Below are 21,607 nucleotides of genomic sequence, written 5' to 3'. Positions count from 1 at the left end.
CAGGGGTCAGTGAGTATACTTCAAATGGTATCACCCATTCAGGTGACTCAATTTGTATGTGTAAAGATTAAGGTCAAGTATTCCATAGGGGTGTATGGATTTCAAACGGAATATCTCATTTTGTGAGCCGATGATGCATTTGCATCCTCTTTGCCTCCTCGGTTTTGTTGGCTGTTTTACGATATATGGGTCACGATCTGTCATGCACAGAAGACTAGGGTTGCAAACATGCTCATTTGTCAGGACGCAGTTCTAAAGCCTATACATTTGTACAGTCAAAGAATGACATTTGAATGTCGCAAGGAAAATAAAAGACCTTTAACTTGTAGGTCTTTTTGGAAACTTCATGTTTATCTTCAATACGAAAGGTAAAATTTTCATATGATGGTCGGCTTTTCATCCCAGCTACATACACTTTAAGTACATATCATTAGATATAGTTTTACTTCGAGGACTGTTAAATATTTAATAGCATGCCATAAAATGGAATAAGTACGTGGATGAAATATGGAGGCAGTGTAGTCATAGGTGTCTAATTCAGACCAATAATCAGATCACTTTGTAGCCTAAAACGAAATCTAATTACTAACAATGGCAGATGTTTATCGGCAACTGGTAATTTGATTAAATGATATGGTTCAGCAAGTTAGCTCATAATTCGATTTTACACTTTTAAAATGTTGTATCATAAAAGTCTAAAGATGGATGGTCCGATCACTTAACGTTTTCTATTTTTCATGGAGGCACATCACCCAAACATTCTTTTCCAACTTTTGAGTTAGAACGGCTCCAGAAGGAAAACCTGAGTATTGCAGTGGTCCATAATGCGGTTCGGGTATAGGACACCGCCATACTATTTATAAGCCACGTTCACTTTCATACTTCTAAAAGGTATGTACGAAAAATATATCAGACCTAAAATTGTACTACATTTGAATTTAGGGACGAGGTTGTCAATCGTGTCACCTATCTTATTAAATCACTCTCTAATTGATATATATATTGAAGTGAGTTTCTGCATCAATTCATTTCCTAATCATATTCTATTATATTTACATCAGTAAGTACATGTATAACCAAAAGGAAATTATACTGTTAAATTGACACCATACATGTATGAGATGATTATAACAACAGACAGATGTGCACATTTCACGTAATTTCCTGAATTAAATTCGATGTTACAAAATGTATTTGATCCTTTTAAATATAAGATGAACATGCACATTCAAATATTTCAGAAAATAAATTACCCCACTGGCAATGTTATATACCGCGTGCATTCAACTTATAAATATATCAATTTTTACCTTTGAAATATATTAATTTGTAGCTTTCAGTTATTATTAACTTGTATTTCATATTCATTCTACGCCTAATGAACCGCTGCATCCGTGGCATTACGCAACACTGATCATTACAAAAACAGTCATATTATTACCCGCACAATATTAAGCTTAATATATGAGCATGCATATATTTGTGGTGAAATCATTTTAGAGTTTAGCACTTAGTACCAGCGATAATCAGGTTCAATCGATAGAAAATATCAATGATTTTGGTGAAGGCAATTAGCCCATACATATCTAAAACGTGCTCCCTGCCATATTGGGATGTTGTCACTAGAAAACATAGGACAGTTGCACCTTGTGAGATGTAAATATATACAACCTGTGAATACTCCATCATGTTCATGTACCGTAGGGGTTGATCGTGAAGTAGGCCGGGGTTTTCTTTCATTTATTTAATGCAAAACAATCATTGTTTTTAACATTGGAAATAAGTAACATGTCTTGCCGATTATTGTTCCTGTATTATGAAATTGTTTAAACCGAAGTTACCCTTAAAGTCGATACGATTGATGTGACTGATATAAATTGATTTAAGTGACATGTGGTGTGTGCCATATTATGCTCAATATGATCAATCCAACATTTCATAACATTATTATTATGACTCAGTTTTTTGAAAATTAATAACAACAAAAACATGATATCAATTGATAACCTGATACGACAGCTTGAATACTACACTAATTCACAATGCTTAAAAACCATATTTCTTTCATAATTATTCACGACTTTTCGTCCTTAAGGTAGGCAACCCGACCTCGGGCCGGGGCTCGAGTTCATATTATTTTGACCATATGTCCGTAGGTGAAGCTTTTATAGAACATGTAGAAAGAGAAGGTACCATAGTTTAATGAACTCGCGACCATGATTAACTTAAGGGCAAGTGATGGTCTGATGAATATAAATTAATAGTAATTAAGCAGAGAACAAGGATTTGTTTTGTACAAAGGGCTGTGTTATTTCCCTGGGTGTTATTAAATTGAATCCATTAGACAGACACTTGATGCAGGTAGCTCATGTGAAGGCAGCGTTGCGTAAACCTCTCACTCTCTCTCACTTTCTCCTTTAGACCAAAGTACTATTTTTCTCTCGCGCTCTTTCTCGTTTAGACCACAGTATATAAAAATAAGTTTGGAACAGCATTTGCTGCTTAGAATTCTTAAATTGCGAGGGTTTATTAGCTACAATGACCCGATATGTTGTTTTCACATTGCCACGATACTAATAAATCATAAACACTATCATGTTACTATTATTATGCATTCAAATCATTGCCATGTATGATAGTTTTCGGTGAATTTGATGTGGTAATCAGTGGTATTGCGAGAAATGGTAAAATGCCATTACTCGCACCATTGCTTAATGTATTATTGTCAGTCTTTTTTCTTTCTTTTTTTTTTTATGAAATGGTTCTACCCATTTATTTATCCACAATGGGTGTGGTGTGTGCATGGGGATTTGTGCGTAGATAGGGGTTGGTATGTCTGTCGGTATGGGTACATGCTGTATGCATGGGTTCCGGGTCAGTGTGGGGATTAAGTGAGCAGGGGTGCGTGTAGGGGTGTGAATATGGATGTGGGGTGGGTGTGTTCGTAACTTGGCATTGCCCGTTACAGTGCGTGCACGCTATAGTCTAATACGATACTATAGTATATAGGTGTTCCGGTAAGTGGGAAAAACACATTTTTAATGTTGCTTGCAAGTTTGTCCTGTCGGGCCGGGGTGTGTTGGGGTGTGTTTGTTATGCGGGGTGTGTGGGGTGTGTTTGTGGTAGTTGTGCGTGTTTATTATGTTGTGTGCATGTGTTTTCGATATTGTGAGCCACAGCGCGTGTCGTCGGCTTTGAATGCTAGACGAACACGGGTATTCCGGTAAGTGGTAAATCTACATTGCTTTAATATATTGCTTGCATTAAAACTGCAGTAGCCGCGCATTAGGAGTTAAAATGCTATACTTTCCACTGTTTGTGAAAATATTGTATTTAGAATAAAATCACAGCGCTTAAGAATACGCTAAAAAATAACTTTTAGAAAGTACTTTCATGGTTGGTTGCAATATACTTATCTCCAAACCTTCATTCTTGAAATAATAACTTGAAACAAACACCAAATTATGATCACATTTGTCTGAAGCACTATTGGATAAAAACTTTTTGAAATTATACATAAACATTTGCACTTACCTTTCAAATGTAATCCTTGCTTTGTTTCAAGATCCAAAATAAGATATATCCGCTTGAATCCAGGTATAAAGAAGTAAATATATGTCAGAATGTTTGGAATCCAATATTACCAATCAAAGTATATTATTCTATAAAGATATAATGGTTTCCCTGTACGTTCACTTAGCCAGTCCAATAGAAGCAGATTACACCTACACACCATACGCCGTGTATGGGCAAAACAGGTTGACTCATATAGTGCTCCTCTGCCTTGAATCCAATCAATTTGGCTGGTTTCTTTTATCGCCTGGATATACCGTGTATGCAAATTAACGTGAATCGAGCCGAGGTATAGTGGTCGATTCGGAGTAATAATTCGATACAATGCAGATCATATCATCAAAATTTAAATAGTGTCCGTGATTTGATGATATTTTTGGCATTGCTTTATTTTTTTGTCATATATTCTTATTAGATCTACTTTTGAATTTGTAGTTAAATTACTTAAAATTAGAGAACTGTTTCAGTATAGCTTTTAATTTCCTTTCATAGGGCCTACAACAGGTCTGCATTTTGGCCTGTTATTTTCCTTTCTTCTTCTTGATTTATTTTCTTTTGTATTTCGTTTAATTTATACCTTTTAACCATTATTAAACAATATCGTGGCAACTGCCTTACCTGCCCATTGCAACCACGGCCTTGTAAATGTTGTTTAATCATTTCCTTACGCGGTAAATTACTCCTTCAAAATTCTTCAGATGTTTAATTTCCTACCAAACACCAAACCTTTGCGGTTCAATTTCGTTTTGTGAGTAGAAACTTTGAACAGCGTTTTCTTGTTTCTTTTGCGCCTTGAATATAGGAATATGTTATGTAGGAACAAATTTTAAGTACATTTTTAATTACTAATATACTTCCAAAAACTGGTAATGCTGTTTTAATATAATGAATCTAACACTTTAAATGCATTATACAGGGTGTATTAAAATAAAGTATACAGTTTGAAAAATGCCATTAAGTATGAGGTATTTGGTCAAACTACTATAACTGACAGCTGAATCAATATCTTGTCCTCCCATAACTGTAAAATCACTGGCGTGTGACCATTAATAAGGACTCAGTGCCTATTTGTGTGATCGTGAGCTATTTATTTATGTTTAGTTGTGGCGTTAAAATACCCAAATAATTAAGTTTCCGACGATACAGTTCTTTCAGAGACACCCTGTATCTGAATACGAGGAAAGTCCTTCTGATATCAATTAATTTTCCTGATATAAAATATTTCTCCCGATACTAAAATATATTGGTTTCACACTAACCGTAAGACAAAAATAACTAAGAATGGGTGAGAACCGCAAGTCTGGAAACCAACCCACGGAAAGAGGAAACCCCGGGAAGGAAACTATGGATGGCGGAAACCTTCAAAATACGCCTAAGAATACGCCTAAGAATACGCCTAACCTTAGACGTCTAAGATGCATTCTTAGGCGTCTAAGATGCAATCTTAGGCGTCTAAGAAAATCGCGGTAGACTTAAATCAACGAATCACAGGACCAGAAATCCCAAACAACCAATCATCTTAGGCGTATTCAATTATTGACCAATGAAATCTTAGACGCCTAAGATTTTACACGCCTAAGAATTCTTACACGTCTAAGATTGATATTTTAGTGATGGACGGTATCACCAATGTGATTTTCTCTGAGGACTTGCAGCAAAATTGATTAATTGGTTTGATTTTATTTTCGTTGGTTTGGTGTGCTGTTGGTGTGGCTAGGAGTAGTTGATGAGCATGATGACGGCGACGACGATGACGACGATGATGATATGATGAGGATGATGATGATGATGATGATGAAAATTAATACACAAACAACAAAGAGGAACAAACATGCCTAGCATATATTTATATACCTCCATGATTCTATTTTTAACATAGCAAATTTGACCTCTTGTCTTCTTGCACTTTGCAGACTGAAATTATGCATATCTGATCTCTTCAATTATAAAAGACGATTTGGCCTTGGCCCGGGGGCCTTAGCGAAAATATGTCACACGCTGTTCGAGTTATAAACACATCATACCCTACACCGTCAGGTTAACTTTCTTGTTGAATGGAGGTATCGAGGTCTCTTAACTGTGTATTTTGGCTCAGTCATACCATACGTGTTAAGAAAAAACATATATAGGGGAGAGCGGGGAGTGTTCGCCCTATTTTTTTTCTGACCAGCCTAGCGATGTCACTTTTAAGGTTAGGGATGACCTGATTAGCCCATGTGAAAGCCCTATGTCTTAGCTATATACGACCACAATCTCAGAACTATAGGCCTTACAATAGCAACAGGATAGAGCAAACAAAAAAGTTTTGCAAAGTGGCGAACTTGCCCCATATTGGGGCAGGTTCGCCCATATGGTGGGGTAAGTTCACCCCAATCACAAAAAAGGTTTAAACATTGCGTAACAATAACATATTCAATGCAAACATTTAGCAAGAGTATACAGGGCATTCATTCTCTTCTGGGGAATCACTAAATTTGTTGCAGGGGTCGGGTCAAGGTATATAAAAATCGTAGGGTTCCAAAGTAAGCTTAAACGTATCATGTTTACAACTTCGGGGGGATTATGGATTAGGACATAAACGGTGGTATGTGTAATACTGATACCACATAGGCCTAACTTTAAAAAATATGCTTTTCAGTAGTTTTACCTTGTTTAATGGTATAATTATCAATATTTTGCATAATACGCTGATGGGGCAGGTCCGCCCTCCAGTTTGGGGCAAGTCCGCCCGGGGAAGATATAGGGCGAACATGTCCCATCCTCAAAAGGGCGAACGTGCCCCTTGTACACATTTTTATATTTTGTTTAGGGTATGCAAATAACAAATCGAATAAGGAGTTTATAACTATATTAAATCTTTAACAAATCCCATATGTTCCAAAAACAGATTTCCATTAAAACCATCTGTATTTATGTATCAATGATAAAACAACATTATTAATGCAAGAAAAAAATTACGTTTTTGTGTAATTTTTTTGTTTTGGCTGCAGTTCGATGAACACGTCCCTATATGTTGCGTAGCTAATATGAGAAGTTTATAGTGACCTATGTCACCTAATTTTGCCATCACCAAATTCCCCGATAGCCGTAGTGCTGAGAAACAAGGGGTGGGCGAACCTGCCCCTAGGGCGAACACTCCCCGCTCTCCCCTACATGAAAAGTGAGCAGGGTGACATCATAGACACGTGCTCTTTGTTTAAGCATTACAAGTAACATGAGTGGCAAACATTAATGTTTCATGAAAATTTCATACTAAATTTAATCCTTCATCACTGCCATCATCATCACCACCACGACTCTAATAATCATCTGACATCATTTGTATTATCCATCATCATCATCATCATCATCATCATCATCATCATCATCATCATCAACAACAACAACAACAACAACAACAACAACAACAACAACAACAACAACAACAACACCATCATCATTATCATCATCATTTACACTATAGCCACACAAATAGAAATCTTACATTAACTGCAAGTCATCAGAAAAACAAACTATTTAAAACAAATTAAAGTTTTATCAGTTTGCAACAACAACATCAGCTGCTAGATTATGTTCAAATGAAAAAAAAACCTATTATGTAAAATACATTGTTCAGCCTGAATTGTCAAAAAGTGGCTGAAAAGAACAAAACAATGGGCCATTGTGCCGAAAGGTGGGGGAACATGTACCCTATCCCCCTCCCACCCCATCACCCCCTTTCTCTTTGGGATTGACGCGGTGGCTATGGAGAGAAAAGGAGTTTATTAAAAACACACCACCCAGCCATTGTTCGAAATATTCTCTAACGCACAGCGTCCGTTGTACGTTTTGATCGAATTTGCGATACCGTCCATCACTAGTCACGGTCAAATGGTCAATCTTAGACGTGTAAGAATTCTTAGGCGTGTAAAATCTTAGGCGTCTAAGATTTCATTGGTCAATAATTGAATACGCCTAAGATGATTGGTTGTTTGGGATTTCTAGTCCTGTGATTCGTTGATTTAAGTCTACCGCGAATTTCTTAGACGCCTAAGATTGCATCTTAGACGCCTAAGAATGCATCTTAGACGTCTAAGGTTAGGCGTATTCTTAGGCGTATTCTTAGGCGTATTTTGAAGGTTTCCGCCATCCATAGGAAACATGCATGGACGCCCAAGGAAGACAGCAAGTGCTGAAATGCATGACTCTCCTCTATTGTTTGAAAACATGAACATGAAAACTCACACGTATTCTGTTTTGTGTTCAGGGCCGCACACCGACATCGCCTGGCTAATGGGCTATTCCAGAAAATAGATGCACAACCCCTATAGAGGAGTTCGGATATCTGGACTTTTTGTCCAATCGTGACTGTTGGAAATCCAGACTTTTAAAGTGCCCAAAGGCAAAAAAATCTGGCAGAAAAATGGTTGAAAATCAGAAATCCTCAATTTGAGAGCTCATTTTTAACATTTCCGTGATTTTTCCTTCATTTGATTGGATTTCCAAGCTTTTTCCAGTAACATTGGCAACTGGAAATCCAGCCGTTTTAAGAAAGCAGACTTGGAAATCCGGACATTTCTCTGATTGAAAATTTACTCCTCTATAGAGGGTGTGCACTTATTTTCTGGAATAGCCCAATAATTACTTGGTACACCAGAGATACTAAAATCAATATCCGGGATCGATACACGTGAATGTGCTATGCACGATTTTGATATTCAGACGAAAATCTTTGCATACCGGGGTAGAAAATGATGAATATCTCCCGTAAATGATTTCGTCTAAAGAAACCAGATGTGGTTCCTTGCACTTGAATATATGTGTTGAACAGATATGATAGTCGTTAGCTTGCATCTTGAGAAAGAAGCGTGCGTCTTGAACTCAAAACCTGACAATAATTCTGATTTTATATGTGCCGAATTATATAGCGCAGTGTATATACACTACGCAAAAAAAGTTTCTTTATGGTTAGGAAATTTACCCACTATTAAAATCTAGCGAATAATTTTGTACGTTTGCTCAATAATCGCATGCAGGTGATTGTCCTGCACATTTTGACACCTCAAACACTACTCTACGACACTCCTGAGAAAAGATATGAATGTTTAAGTAACACGAGGTCGAAAATGAAAATTGCAAAGAGGCCTATTCAAGTTTTCAGCATAAAAGAACACAAAAACAACAAACATGCAGATAACATTTTTTGTGTAATTGCTGAGTACATTTCAGGCATCATACTGCCGCTTCCAACTTCACTTGAGATTAATCTCTTTCTTTACCCGTCATTCAATACTTTGTGTGTCCACCGTTGGCTTCCCTTACAGCAGCCACGCGGCGTCTCATACTCCTAATGAGGAGTCGAATGTTACCTTGCTCAACCCCGTTCCACTCGTTGATAACGATGCGACGCAATCCCACCAGCGTTATCTGCCTTTATCTTCTTTTTGACTCGTTTCTTGTGCTGATCCCAAAGGTTCTCCAAGGGATTAAGATCAGGGCTTCTGGAGGGCCACTCTATGTTATGTTATGTTCTAGTGTCTCAATTCCTTCTGCTTCCAGACCATGACCTGTTTTGAATCCCTTTTCCAAATCCATCTCTCAAAACGTAAATGTCTTAGTACCCACTCACCTTTGTCTTTAATCATTCATCTGCATAATAAGCAAAGGATTATCCAACATGCATCAAGGAAAACGCTTTAAATTAAAATTTAAAAGGCAGGAATAATGAAACCGTCTTGGATCAGTGAATCAGCTCTAAAATCGCTGAATAGGCCTCTTTGCAATTTTCATTTTCGACCTCGTGTTACTTAAACATTCATATCTTTTCTCAGGAGTGTCGTAGAGTAGTGATTGAGGTGTCAAAATGCGCAGGACAATCACCCACATGCGATTATTGAGCAAACGCACAAAATTGGTTGCTAGATTTTAATATTGGGTAAATTTGCTAACCATAAAGAAACTTTTTTTGCGTAGTTTAGGTCAATCGTGGGTAGTCTAAAAGCATATGACCCATGGCGTACCATGCCCCGGGGGGGGCACATCAAAAATTTTGGTGGGTATGCTCCCCCGGAATTTTGAGGTGGTGGGGCTTTGGGAGCTGACGGCGTACCGATAAAGGGGTCTTTCGGAGCTGCGAACCAGGCTGTGAACAAGTAAAATGGGGTCTTTTGGAGCTGCGAAAAGTCAAAATCAAGGGTCTTTCTTGGCTTTTTGGTTGAAAATCGCCTGAAAAAACAAGAAATATGAGGAATGAGCAATTTTTGGGTCTTTTAGAGCTGAAATTATCAAAATCAAGGGTCTTTCAGAGCTTTATTTTGGTCATATAGGGGGTCTTTCGGAGCTGCGAAACCCAAAAGGGGGGTCTTTCCGGGGAGCATACCCGTATGGTCATTTGTGTTGAGTGCCCCCCCCGGGTACCATGCTCGACTCACACGCAGCGAGGTCAGTCACCGGCAGTAGCCTTAGTCAGATGTCCTTCGGCCCATTATGCGTCTCAAAACTATTAAACAGGTCGGAACAAAATGGCCATGCATGGCGGTGGATTCAACCTACCATGGTGATTTCTGCCATGAAGATATCGGGGCGATGACACTGTGGGCCGTCGCTAGACCATTTTCTCATCAGGGGGTGTGGAGAAATCACAGCCGGGTTTACCTTTTGCTGATGGCCCCTGGGCGGCAACATGATTGACACCCCTGGCTCTTCGGATCGAAGTGTTACACCCCTCGCGCGCCCACAACTGTAACCCAAGTTTTTTTCCAAGCCGTCCCAAGCGTCATGGGGGTTGACTGTATAATAATACTCCAACTTTTGTTTTATTATTATTATCTTCCTATCAAAACTATGCCCCCTTCCCAGGGCACACGTGCCCACTAGGCACTGTGGTAAATTCGGCCCTGACTGGTATGTGTTGAGCGCAAAGTGTCAGCTCGAGGGTTCGCCTTGGCCCTTTCATGATGGAATCCATGGCGGCGAGCCAGCGAGCAAAATTTCCAATCGTCCCACTGTTCTGCTACGGTACTATACACTCTAAATTACAGGGACTTATTAGAAGGACAAAACCTTGAAAAGACTTAAAATTCAAATCTAATGGATTTAAATTTTACTCTAATAAAGATTTGAATTTTAAGTCTCTGAAGGTTTTGTCATTCTAACAAGTCTCTTAGACTTATTTTTAAATCTTAGGAATTTAGAGAGTAAAAGAATACTGCCATGTCCCGGTATTTTGAGCCAACTCACGACATGCACGAGGTTTGGGCCTTTTCCAGGCATTTGGGGGAGCTGCCCCAGCATAGCACTTATTATGAGCTAAATGCGCTCATTTTTTAACAAGTTCGAATGAACGACTTTACGAGGACAAATGCTCGCGAAGCGCGCAGAAATTGGGCACTTTAATGCTAAATGGGGTTAGGGTCTAAAATAGACCAAAAGGAAGATGCAAATCGTCATCAAATTTTGTCACAACATTTCTGTCGCAGGGCAGAAGAACTTTTCACCCTGCCCCAGGGCGATAGTCAATTGGTGCGCATGAAGGGTGTGGTGCGAAGGGGTGATGGAACGCGTACCATATTATATACTTGTATCTTGCAAAATCATTGTGCACATCACATTTTAGGCCCAATAGACCGGTCCAATAAGGTATATGAACAATTTATTGTAGCTTCTATACCCCCCGTCACATGAACTACTCTCACCTCTCTTCCACCTCTCCTCTCCCTCTCTCTCCCTCCCGTCCCTCCTCTTCTCTCCCTTTCTCTCTTTCTTTCCTTTTTAGGGTTCGCCAGGAGTGTCGAACCCCCACAAGCCACAAGGGTCCTGTTTATGTTACAGAATTTTATTGAACTAGCGGGATAATTGAGTAAATGGGAGCGTTCACTACAACAGGTATAAGTTAAATTTATTTTTAGCTTCTTTCCTTCTTTTTTTTTCTACATGATATTTTTGTGTCCATTTTTATATGCTGCTTAGCTTGTGATTTCCCGTTTCTATGTTATTAATTTATCTGTCCTTTCAGTATAGAGGACGTGCAGCCAAAAGTGCTCTATATTTAACAGTTTCATAGGACAGATGTTTCAAATGGACAAATCAGATATCAAAATGTTTAGAAGAGTCTGGAGAATCTTTTCTGCCATATCGGCAAATTTATCCCGCACGTTCTATTCCAGAATTCCGTTTCTGTGGCAAAAGTTACGCTATTAAAGGGTTTTTGTCATTTCTTACCCAAAAATGTTACATTTTAACTAGCCATTTCTTTAAAATTAAATGGAGTAGAAACTTCATAATTATTTGGTGTGCAGAACACATGACACATGAATAAATGTGAGCAAAGCCATCACTTAATTCAATGCATATGGTTTATGGATGAAATGCCATTTTTTGTATGTGTTTTTTGCAGTTTTGACCCAAAAAAGTAATTTCAACATGCGATTTTTTTTAATAGTTCATTGCATTTCCCGAATATATTCCCCAATCCCCCGTTTATGAATTTGGTGACATTTGCATCAAATTGGCGGAGCCTTTCAACTGACATGTATACATACACACTCACTCACACCTAACAACATTTCACTAAGATTTACTGAAAACAAGAGTACTGCAAGACATGTATATTTTATAAATGTATTTTCTTGTGTATAACGATGTTTATTTAATAAATATGCTATTCAATTGAATAAATTACACATGATTGATTACAGATTCCAAAGTTTACTAGAGTGCTTCAAACCGATTGCCTTTCATGAAAAGCAATTTGAAAATAATTCATTGATTAATGACCAGAGCCATGCAGTTTCCAACATTAAACCTTTTTTGCAAATTGTGCCTCACTAAAACATCAGAATATGTGACAATTCGTTTCAGGAACGAAGGAAACCAGTAAAATCAAACTAAGTCTCAATGTCTTTTAGTCCGGAACTTCAAAATTGAAAAACAAAAGATAATCAGTGCTTAAAAAGAAGAAGCGCCAGCAATGCTAATTGCAGCAACCAACACGGTGACTTCAAATAGGTGGCGCTGTGCACCTGAGCGTTTAAAACTGTCTGCGTAGCCTGGAGGCTCAACCTGGACCACTTTTGAAGGGTAAATGTCCCAAGAGTCAACCGCGTCGTCCCAATTGTTTGATAGAAGCTGGGGGAGTTTGGTGGGAGGGTTTACGTTGCAACCGTCAAAGAATTGGTTGTTGTAACCCTGCTGCCATAAGGCGCAGCAGTAGATGCATTCGGCGTTCGGCCAAGCCGTAATGTTCAACCCCTGTGGTTGGGGACCTATGTCTGGGTTTCCAAAAAAGCACGATATCAAATTGAAGTCGTCCCATTGCCACATATACGTTTTCATGCATTCTTCCTGTGAAGCAAAGACAAAAACGAAAGTACACAGAATTAATAACAAGCATTTGTTTTCGGCAACATTTGACTTATATTGAAGTTTTTAAAGAATAAAACAATCCAACGATGCTCCAAAACTGCCCTACTTTTCGCCGTCAATAATGCTATCCACCAGTATTTTGTTCACATCTAATTTCATTGTAATGAGAGGGTTTTTCGACGGTCAGTGGCGGCAGAAGCATTACAATTTAGGGGAGTAAGCATATTGATTCTAGAATGAAGGTGAGTTTTAGTATTGGATCATGGGCCAGTCTGAGCAGAGCGCATGAACGTTTTTAATTATAGCCAATATTGTCCCAAAACACGGTGTTTTCGGGTTAAAGATGGAGATACACCGGTCAATTATATGTCCACCATGGAAATGTTTAGGTGCCCCGCCTATGTCGACAGTTCGACAATGCAAAACGGGAAATATTTAGGGACCCACCTATGTCGACAGTGCAAAAACGGGAAAAATTTAGGGGAACCGCCTATGTCGATAGTGTAAAACGGGAAATATGGCCGGCCCCGCCTGCGTCGACAGTGCAAAACGGGAAATATTAAGGGATCTGGAATGAGCATTTTGAGCGTTTCGACAGTATTTTTTGTGGGACATGAGAGCACATCAGACATATCGAATTGCATTCTGAATTCGAAGAATGTCTTTCTGATATCAAATAATTTTAATTTTTTGAAATTCACAATATAGGCCTAATACAAATTTTATGAGAAATTATAAAAATTTGACATTTTACACATTTTTGATATATAACAGTCCTCGAAGTAAATTTTATCAATCTAATGATATATTCTTGAAGTGTATGTAGCTGGGAGGAAAAGCCGACGATCAATTGAAAATTTTGACCTTTTATATTGAAGATATGGATTTTTGTCCCAAAAAGACCTAATTTTTTTTTGTTTTTTTGGGAAAAATCCCTATCTCCAATACGAAAAGTCAAAATTTTCAATTGATCGTCGGCTTTTCATCCCACCTACATGCACTTTAAATATAAATCATCAGATTTATAAAGTTTACTTCGAGTAGTTTACTGTTAAATATCAAAATATCAATTTTAATCATTTGCCATAAAATGTGTATTACATTGCGAATTTCAAAAATCAAAATTATTTGATATCAGAAGGACATTCTTCGTATTCAGAATGCAATTCGATATGTCTGATGTGCTCTAATGTCCCACAATAAATACTGTCCAAATTGTTCATACCCCATCCCTTAAGGGACTGGGAAATATTTAGGGACCCGCCGTTGTCGACAGTGTAAATCGAGAAATTTTCACAGATCAAAATAATGCACTGTATAAACAGTGTTTACAAAGTGGTGGCAAGAATGTGTTGAGAAACTTTATGTTTAGAATATGGATGTCAGATGTTTAGAAATTAAACACCATCACTGACCAATGTTGAGAAATTTGACACATGATGTTTAGCTTTTAAACATGTTTACAAAGTGGTGGCAAAATTTTGTTTAGAAAAGTGTTTAATCGCTAAACACTGTTTTTACAGTGTACCCGAGCTCGAAAGTAAGTGACAGGGTCATTCAAAAAGTTCTACCTCCACCATAGTTTCTTCCAATAGTAACCTCTTCAAATTTTCCATGATTATTCCCTAATCATGCTAATGTCTCGTGAGAATATCTTTTATCATCTGTTGTAGACGAAGTAAAAAGAAAATCAGGATTCAGCGCCGCGGAAATGGAGAACATCTGTAGGCCTACATGATATAGGCCTATCTACAAGGAAGCCATAAGAAGACCAACTTGAAGAGACCATAAAATACAATTTGGTCACATCAGATGACTTAAGGCTGGGCATGCAGCGATTAGGAAAGAAGGAAAAGAGGGATGAAAAGGTGGATTCATAAAAGGTCAAGAGTTTTCCTCATATTGTGAAGGATTAGATCGACAAAGATCAATTGAGAGTTTGCGAAATGCAGTTTACTTCATCTTTAAATAAATTTGTATTTATTACACAATGATCATGACAATAACAAAAATTGTTAAACTTGAAATTGAATACAATAAGCTAAGGCCCTTCAACATGTTCAACCCGCACCTTCCGAGATTCTGTCGAGCTTGTTAGCAAAGAAAAGATAAGTTAAGAGCAGATAAGAACGGTTATCAAATTTAGTGGGTTTTTTAGATGCCCAAAAGTTATTGTTTGTATAGAGTAAAATGACTAACTGGAATTTTATAACCATTGCATATCGAGCAAATCTCGTAGGAGGGAAACGTTGTACGATTTTGTACTATTTCCATTTTGCTTCTGAGGTCACCTACAAAAATCTGGAAAGGGTATCATTCAATAAACATTTGCAACTAACAGTCAATGTAAAAGCATGCTAAGTTTGAAGAAACTGCAATGTACCGAACCAAATTTATAAAAGAGAAGGTAGAACTTTTTGAATGACCCTCGCATATAATTTTGAAATGATTTTAGTTCTTCTCTCGGCGAGTCGGTGATGTCAACCTTTCATATTTGTTTGCTACAGGCCTAAACAATAATAAGCTGATTCTTAAATTTTACCGGGCCTAGTGAAATAAATGTACTTACATAGTCCATGCAGCCTTTGGAGATTCTTTCGCCAGTTTGAGCTGCATTCATTTTGAATTGATAGAAACATGTCGGGTTGTCAAAGAGGCAAGTATGCAAGGTACCGTTGCCATGTGGGCTTGTGGAATGGTCAAGCTAAACAAAAAAACAAAAACACGAATCGATGAAAATTAAAAACCTGCATATTTTGTGGAATTAAATATTTGATCGGCAAGACAAATAAGATAATATAGGCCTAATTATGTTTACAACTTCACGATGCAGTTTAAGAGATTTTATTTCACATGCATGACACTTTCAACTATTATGATGCTTTCTTATTCACGAATCTCATTTCACGCATTCCTACACCTCACTGGCAGCCATAAGTGGGTCCCCGTCGGCTACAATGCACCCAACATGTGAAATGATTCGGCCTTGGCGGGAATTTTAAACTGAATTCCATCACCCGTTTTACACCTGCGGCGAAAACACACGTAGACAAAAGAATGATGAAAGTTTCAACACAATAGAATTCCCTTCGGCAAAACACACAGCTTCTACATGGTCTATTGCTTTTTACGTGCGGTACAAAGAAAATAAAATCATGCACCATATCAAACGGTACTTCAAATGGATGTCTATAGAAGGGCCTACTTGCGAACAAAAGGACTATGTATGAATATGCGACGCCCCGCGGAATTATCTCTATTATTAACCCTCCTCGTACTTGCATAGGCGTTAGGCGGCTTTTAGTCGCAATATGGCGGTCAAAACACCAGTTTGGTGCAGCGGGGACCCAGAATGGCCGACCAAATCCTGGTCAAATTAAAGCACTGGAATCCATGACATAATCAGGAGGTGCAACCATCCACATGGCAAAATAATTGGACTTTGCAAAAGCTTTTGACAAAGTGCCTCATGAGCGGTGATAAGAAAGTTACGACGCTGTTCGTGTATGCTTCAAACTGAATGAGAATGATGCTTGTTCCTATCATCTCAGCTCATGTGCTTAAAAGAGTAGCATGACATGCAAAACAACATTCCAAAATTAAAGAAATATTTACAAGACTCGAAAATTGGTCAATTTTCCCAATTTTGAGTTTCAAGTCAGACTCGAAATTGGTACAAAGTCAAAGGGCCCTTTTTCGAGTTGCGTAATAAACAAAAAATATTAAATATTTTTGTCTTCAAAAAGAATTCGCGCAAAATCCTTTTGTAAACAAGCATGCGAATATCGCATATTTCATTTTTGTTTTTGATCAATCAAAATCATCTCAAGAATGGCCTATGTTCTGAGACTGAATCAAGATAAACCAGGAATATTTATAACTCGTATTTAATATTACTTACATGGGCGCCATTGCATTCCTCGCTGCTGTCGGCACGTTCACAAGTAAAGCATTTTCTGATCCCGGTTTGGGGGACCGCAACTGTCAAGAAGACGAAGAATACATTAAACCTTGACTAAGTGTTTGGCAACTGTAAAACCTTGATGCAAAAGTAAACATTGATGCAAAAGTAATAATTTAGCGAGGTAGTCAGTAGGCCTACATAGCCGCTTTCGCCAAACGTTTGACAAACATTTAGCGATCAAAACGTTTGCCAAACGTTTATGGGCGTCTGCGAAAATGTTTGACAAACGTTTGTGCTCGGCAATTGTTTGACAAACGTTTGGCGAAAACGGTTGTGTAGTCTAAACGAAAAGATCGCCGTCAAATTGTTAACGTGCCGGGATCTTACTCGTAAAAGATCTTTGAATACAAATGTCAAGAATAAGCTCAGTTAAAACAAACCTGCTAGCGCAACGGCAGCTAGAAAGACCACCCACTTCAGCATTTTGAGAAAAAATTCCTCTTCTTGTCCTCTTTCCGTATGGCAAATTGCTGCTCTGCTTCCTGTCAAGCGGAAAAAAGTGTTCAGCGTATTTTGTTGTTCTTGATAAATTTTGCGTGAGAGTTCGCTTAGCAACATGGCGCACGCGTTGCGTAAGTGGATTGAGCGATCCGCGTCACGCGTGCGCACTGCGCCATGTAACCCTCTTACACGCGTACATTTAAAAGTGAGAGGCTTGAGTATTTTCCGTATTTTCTTTGCTCATTGCCCTTTTTTTCGCAGATCTTTATATAAAACTAGATTTCGCGGTTCTCGGGTCGGACAGTTCTTGTTATAGGCCTATCTCTAATTGCCCAACACCCGTTACCAATATACCTGTCCTGACCTTTTTAACTACTATGATATAGGCCTAGCGCCTAGGCCTACGTCTTCCAAGGAGGATCCCGAAAATACCCCGAAATTAGTAAACGCAATAACGCCTAATATAACGGGTTATAATGCCTTAACTGATTAATTTAATCTGGATGACCCTGGAAATAATCATGTTCAACTGAAATAGGCCTATGCACGCGTTCCGTATTGGTTTAAAATAGGCCTATTGGTCCGATGAGATGCACCTGGTAGTCACACTGTTAGTGTTAGGCCTAATGCTTTCAGCTGCACACACTGCGCCCGTAGGTACTCAGCGAAAGCGATCCGCCGGCACGCGATAGCGCGTGGACTCAGCGCAAGCGATCCGCGCGACGCAATAGCGCGCGGACTCAGCGAAAGCGCTCCGCGCGACGCGATAGCGCGCGGACGGACGGACGGACGGACGGACGGACGGACACTCTGTAAATAGTATTAAAAATGTGTTACCTAATTAAAAAGGACTTCATCAAATCTGATCCATTTTCACAGGAAACACTGAGGTCCGTATGCACAAAAGAGTTAGACCATGTCTAAAGTTAGACTTGGTGTAGGCCTAAGTGGAATTTCCAGGGGTTTCTTTAAGCATTTTGCTGAAGGGGTATTTTCAAAAAATTTTGGACCCTTTCAATTGTGAATTTTTCCTCTGAAGGGTTCCAAAACATTGCCCAAGGGGTATTTTTTATTTTTGTTTTTTGAAGACATGGGAGGGCCAAATAGAAGAAAGTAATAAAATGAAGCGATTTGGTGGACCATTTTGGAACTATTATTGTGTAAAATTTTAGATTAGAAAAGCCGAAAATTTGTGAATAAGCAGTCCATGAAGTCATTCGTGAAATAGACATCAGAATCCAAAAATCTAAAAATCAACGTGCAGCCCATCTTATTTTGCATCTTATGCGCTAATTTTACTGAAATCGGTTGACTGATTGCGAAGAAATAAGTGATTACATAACGCATGCGTCAATTCACTTCATTCCAAGCTTGAAAGAAAGATCATTCAACACAATGCGAACTGTTAATGGATTTCATATTTTGTTCGGTGAAATCCTTGCAAAACATTTAGGTTTTGTTCAAATTTGAAAATCTGCCCGATATTGAAAATGAAAGCTTGCATGTAAGATGATGCTCGGTACTTGTTAATATCTTTTTTCGTTAATAACTAAAAAGAAAGAAGCTAAAAAGGAAATGTAGGCCTAAGTATAAGGAGGGTCAGGTTCAGATAAATAAACTTTACCTTTTCAATGATTCTACCGGTTCAGTTATTCCGCCTGTTTTAGTGAACGCTCCCATTTACTCATCCGTGTCCCGCTATATTACTATATCCACTATCTACTGCTAATAACACACCATCCACTCTCTACTGCTGATAACACAGTACTTCATCTACCATCTTCTGCTGAAAGCACGTAATTCATCACCTATCTGCTGCTGATTAGCCGCTACTCCATCCAATATCTACTGCTGATAACACACTATACTTCATCCACTATCTACTGCTGATAGCAAACTACTTCATCCACTTTCTACTGCTGATAGCACACTACTGTATCCACTATCTACTGCTGATAACACTACACACTACATCATCCACTTATCTACTGCTGATAACATACTACTTCATCACCACACATCTACTGTTGATAACACACTACTTCATCTTCTATCTACTGCTAATAGAACACTACTTCATCCACTATCTACTGCAGATAACACACTACTTCATCCAATTTCTACTACAGATAACATACTACTTCATCACATATCTACTGCTGTAAACACACTAGTTCATCCACTATCTACTGCTGATAGCACACTCCATCACATATCTACTTCTGATAACACCCTACCTATCTACTGCTGATAGCACACTTCTTCCTCCACTATTTACTGATGATAGCACACTACTTCAAAATCTATCTACTGCTGATAGCACACTACTTCATCACATATCTACTGATAATAGCACACTACTTCATCCACTATCTACTGCAGATAACACACTACTTGTCCACTATCTACTGCTGAGCTGATAACATATACTACTGCACTTTCTACTGCTGATAACGCACTACTTCATCCGCTATCTACTGCAGATAACGCACTACTTCATCCGCTATCTACTGCAGATACATACATACATACATAAAGGTGATTTAAGGCGCTTATGCAAAAAATTGATCTAAACGCACAAAACTACAATACCAACAACAAACAATAACCAGCCAGTGGAAAACAAGAAAAGTCAATGTAAAGACAAAATGAAAAATACTAAAAATTGTACAAGTGAGTTTTCAGCAGCTTTTTGAATTGTGTGAGTGAAGAAGCTTCCCGTATGTTCCGTGGCAGGCTGTTCCAGATGGACGGTCCAGCAGCTGTAAATGACTTATCACCACAGGTTAACTTGTACATGGGAATGTTTAGGAGAGTTCTGTCCAGGGCAGATCTTGTAACAGGGCCACTGGAAGGTGTTGGCTTAAGACTAATTGAATCGATGAGGTATCGTGGAGCAGAGTCAGTCAGGCACTTATAAATCAAAAGACAGAGTTTGAATTGGATGCGGTTGCTTATCGGAAGCCAATGAAGATTGTTCATGAGAGGTTTTGGATCAGTACGTCTAGGAACGGAGAAAATTAGCTTAGCTGCTTTGTGTTGAAGGGATTGAAGGCGGCGAAGATCTTGAGACTTGAGTCCGTAGAGAAGGCTGTTACCATAGTCCAAACGCGAAAGTATAAGGGTCCGGACAACATGATGTTTAGTGTCCGTATCCAAATGATGCTGTATTCTTCTGATGTTGCGAAGCTGGAGGTTGACAGAGGAAACGATGGAGTTCACCTGTTTTGTCATAGACATATGACTGTCAAAAATCACCACGAGGTTGCGAACATTTGGAGATGGTTTTATAATGCTTTGGCCAACTTTGAGTTCAAGATTCGGAAGCTTTTGAAGGCGATAATGGGATCCAGCAATGAAAGATTCCGTTTTGTCACTGTTCAGTTTGAGTTTATTTATATTCATCCAGTTTTGCAGTTCGTGGATACAGGCTTCAAGTTTTTGCAACGCCTTCTCAGCAGCACCCGGGATGTTAGGACAAAAGGAAACATACAATTGTGTATCGTCTGCATATATATGAAATGAGACATTATGTTTACGAATTATGTCCCCCACTGGCAAGGTATAAATAACAAACATCATTGGCCCAATCACAGAACCCTGTGGAACACCAAATACAAGGGGGCTAGAATTGGAAACACAACCATCAATAAATACACGACTACTTCTACAATTAAGATATGTACGAACCCATTGCAATACATTACCAGACAAACCAATTCTATCCTGTAAACGTTTGAGCATGATACCGTGGTCGATGGTATCGAATGCCGCAGACAGATCTAAAAGTGCAAGAAGGACAACTTCCCCTGTTTGCGGCATTCAACACATCACTTTTCACCTTTAAGAGAGCGGTTTCTGTACTTGTGTTGGCTTTGTAAGCCGATTGATAGATTTCACCTAAATTACAGTCATTGATATGATTTGTTATTTGCTGAGTTACAACCTTTTCAATGAGTTTGGATATAAAAGACACATTTGATACCGGCCTGTAATTTTTAAGTTCATCATGATCAAGAGAAGGTTTCTTAATGATAGGAGATATAACAGCTTTGCCCAGAGGTTCTGGGAAAATACCAGATGAGAGAGACACATTAGTGATATGAGTAATTGATGGAATAAAACGCTCAATGTGGTCTTTCATCAACCAAGTAGGGATTGGATCAAGAATACAAGTACTGGTGGAGGAAGCATTGACAAGTTTGCAAACATCCTTTTCAGAGACCAACATGAAATCACTGAACACATGTTCAGTGCAGTAGTCAACAAATTGAGATTGGGTACCAG

At 38.6% G+C, this 21,607-nt stretch overlaps 2 protein-coding genes across 2 annotated transcripts in view; both read right to left on the bottom strand.

Moving 5' to 3' along the window:
• The window catches only part of LOC140161217 (uncharacterized), a 194,576-nt gene extending 190,812 nt beyond the window's left edge, over positions 1 to 3,764 (bottom strand). Inside the window, exon 1 of the mRNA XM_072184669.1 lies at positions 3,535 to 3,764. The gene's annotated coding sequence lies outside the window, so the exon portion shown is untranslated. The remainder of the gene's footprint in view (positions 1 to 3,534) is intronic.
• An 8,473-nt stretch (positions 3,765 to 12,237) lies between these two features.
• Positions 12,238 to 17,423, bottom strand: LOC140160365 (63 kDa sperm flagellar membrane protein-like). Its single transcript, XM_072183609.1, has 4 exons — positions 17,260 to 17,423; positions 16,817 to 16,896; positions 15,485 to 15,619; positions 12,238 to 12,894 (listed from the first exon to the last, which is right to left on the bottom strand). The coding sequence occupies exons 1-4, from the start codon at positions 17,300 to 17,302 to the stop codon at positions 12,499 to 12,501; spliced, it is 654 nt and encodes a 217-aa protein (XP_072039710.1). The 5' UTR covers positions 17,303 to 17,423; the 3' UTR covers positions 12,238 to 12,498.
• Between the last annotated feature and the right edge of the window lie 4,184 nt (positions 17,424 to 21,607).

Source organism: Amphiura filiformis, chromosome 9 (assembly GCF_039555335.1).
Source record: "Amphiura filiformis chromosome 9, Afil_fr2py, whole genome shotgun sequence".
Taxonomy (NCBI): Eukaryota; Metazoa; Echinodermata; class Ophiuroidea; order Amphilepidida; family Amphiuridae; genus Amphiura; species Amphiura filiformis.
This window is presented reverse-complemented; position numbering and strand designations above follow the sequence as displayed.

Excerpts from the sequence above, each read along its gene's own strand:
- LOC140160365 (XM_072183609.1), bottom strand. The coding sequence starts at position 17,302 with ATGCTGAAGTGGGTGGTCTTTCTAGCTGCCGTTGCGCTAGCAG. Across the intron at positions 15,620-16,816 it reads AGGAATGCAATGGCGCCCAT|CTTGACCATTCCACAAGCCC; the intron begins GTAAGTAATATT and ends TTTTTTGTTTAG. Across the intron at positions 12,895-15,484 it reads CCAAAGGCTGCATGGACTAT|GAAGAATGCATGAAAACGTA; the intron begins GTAAGTACATTT and ends TTTGCTTCACAG.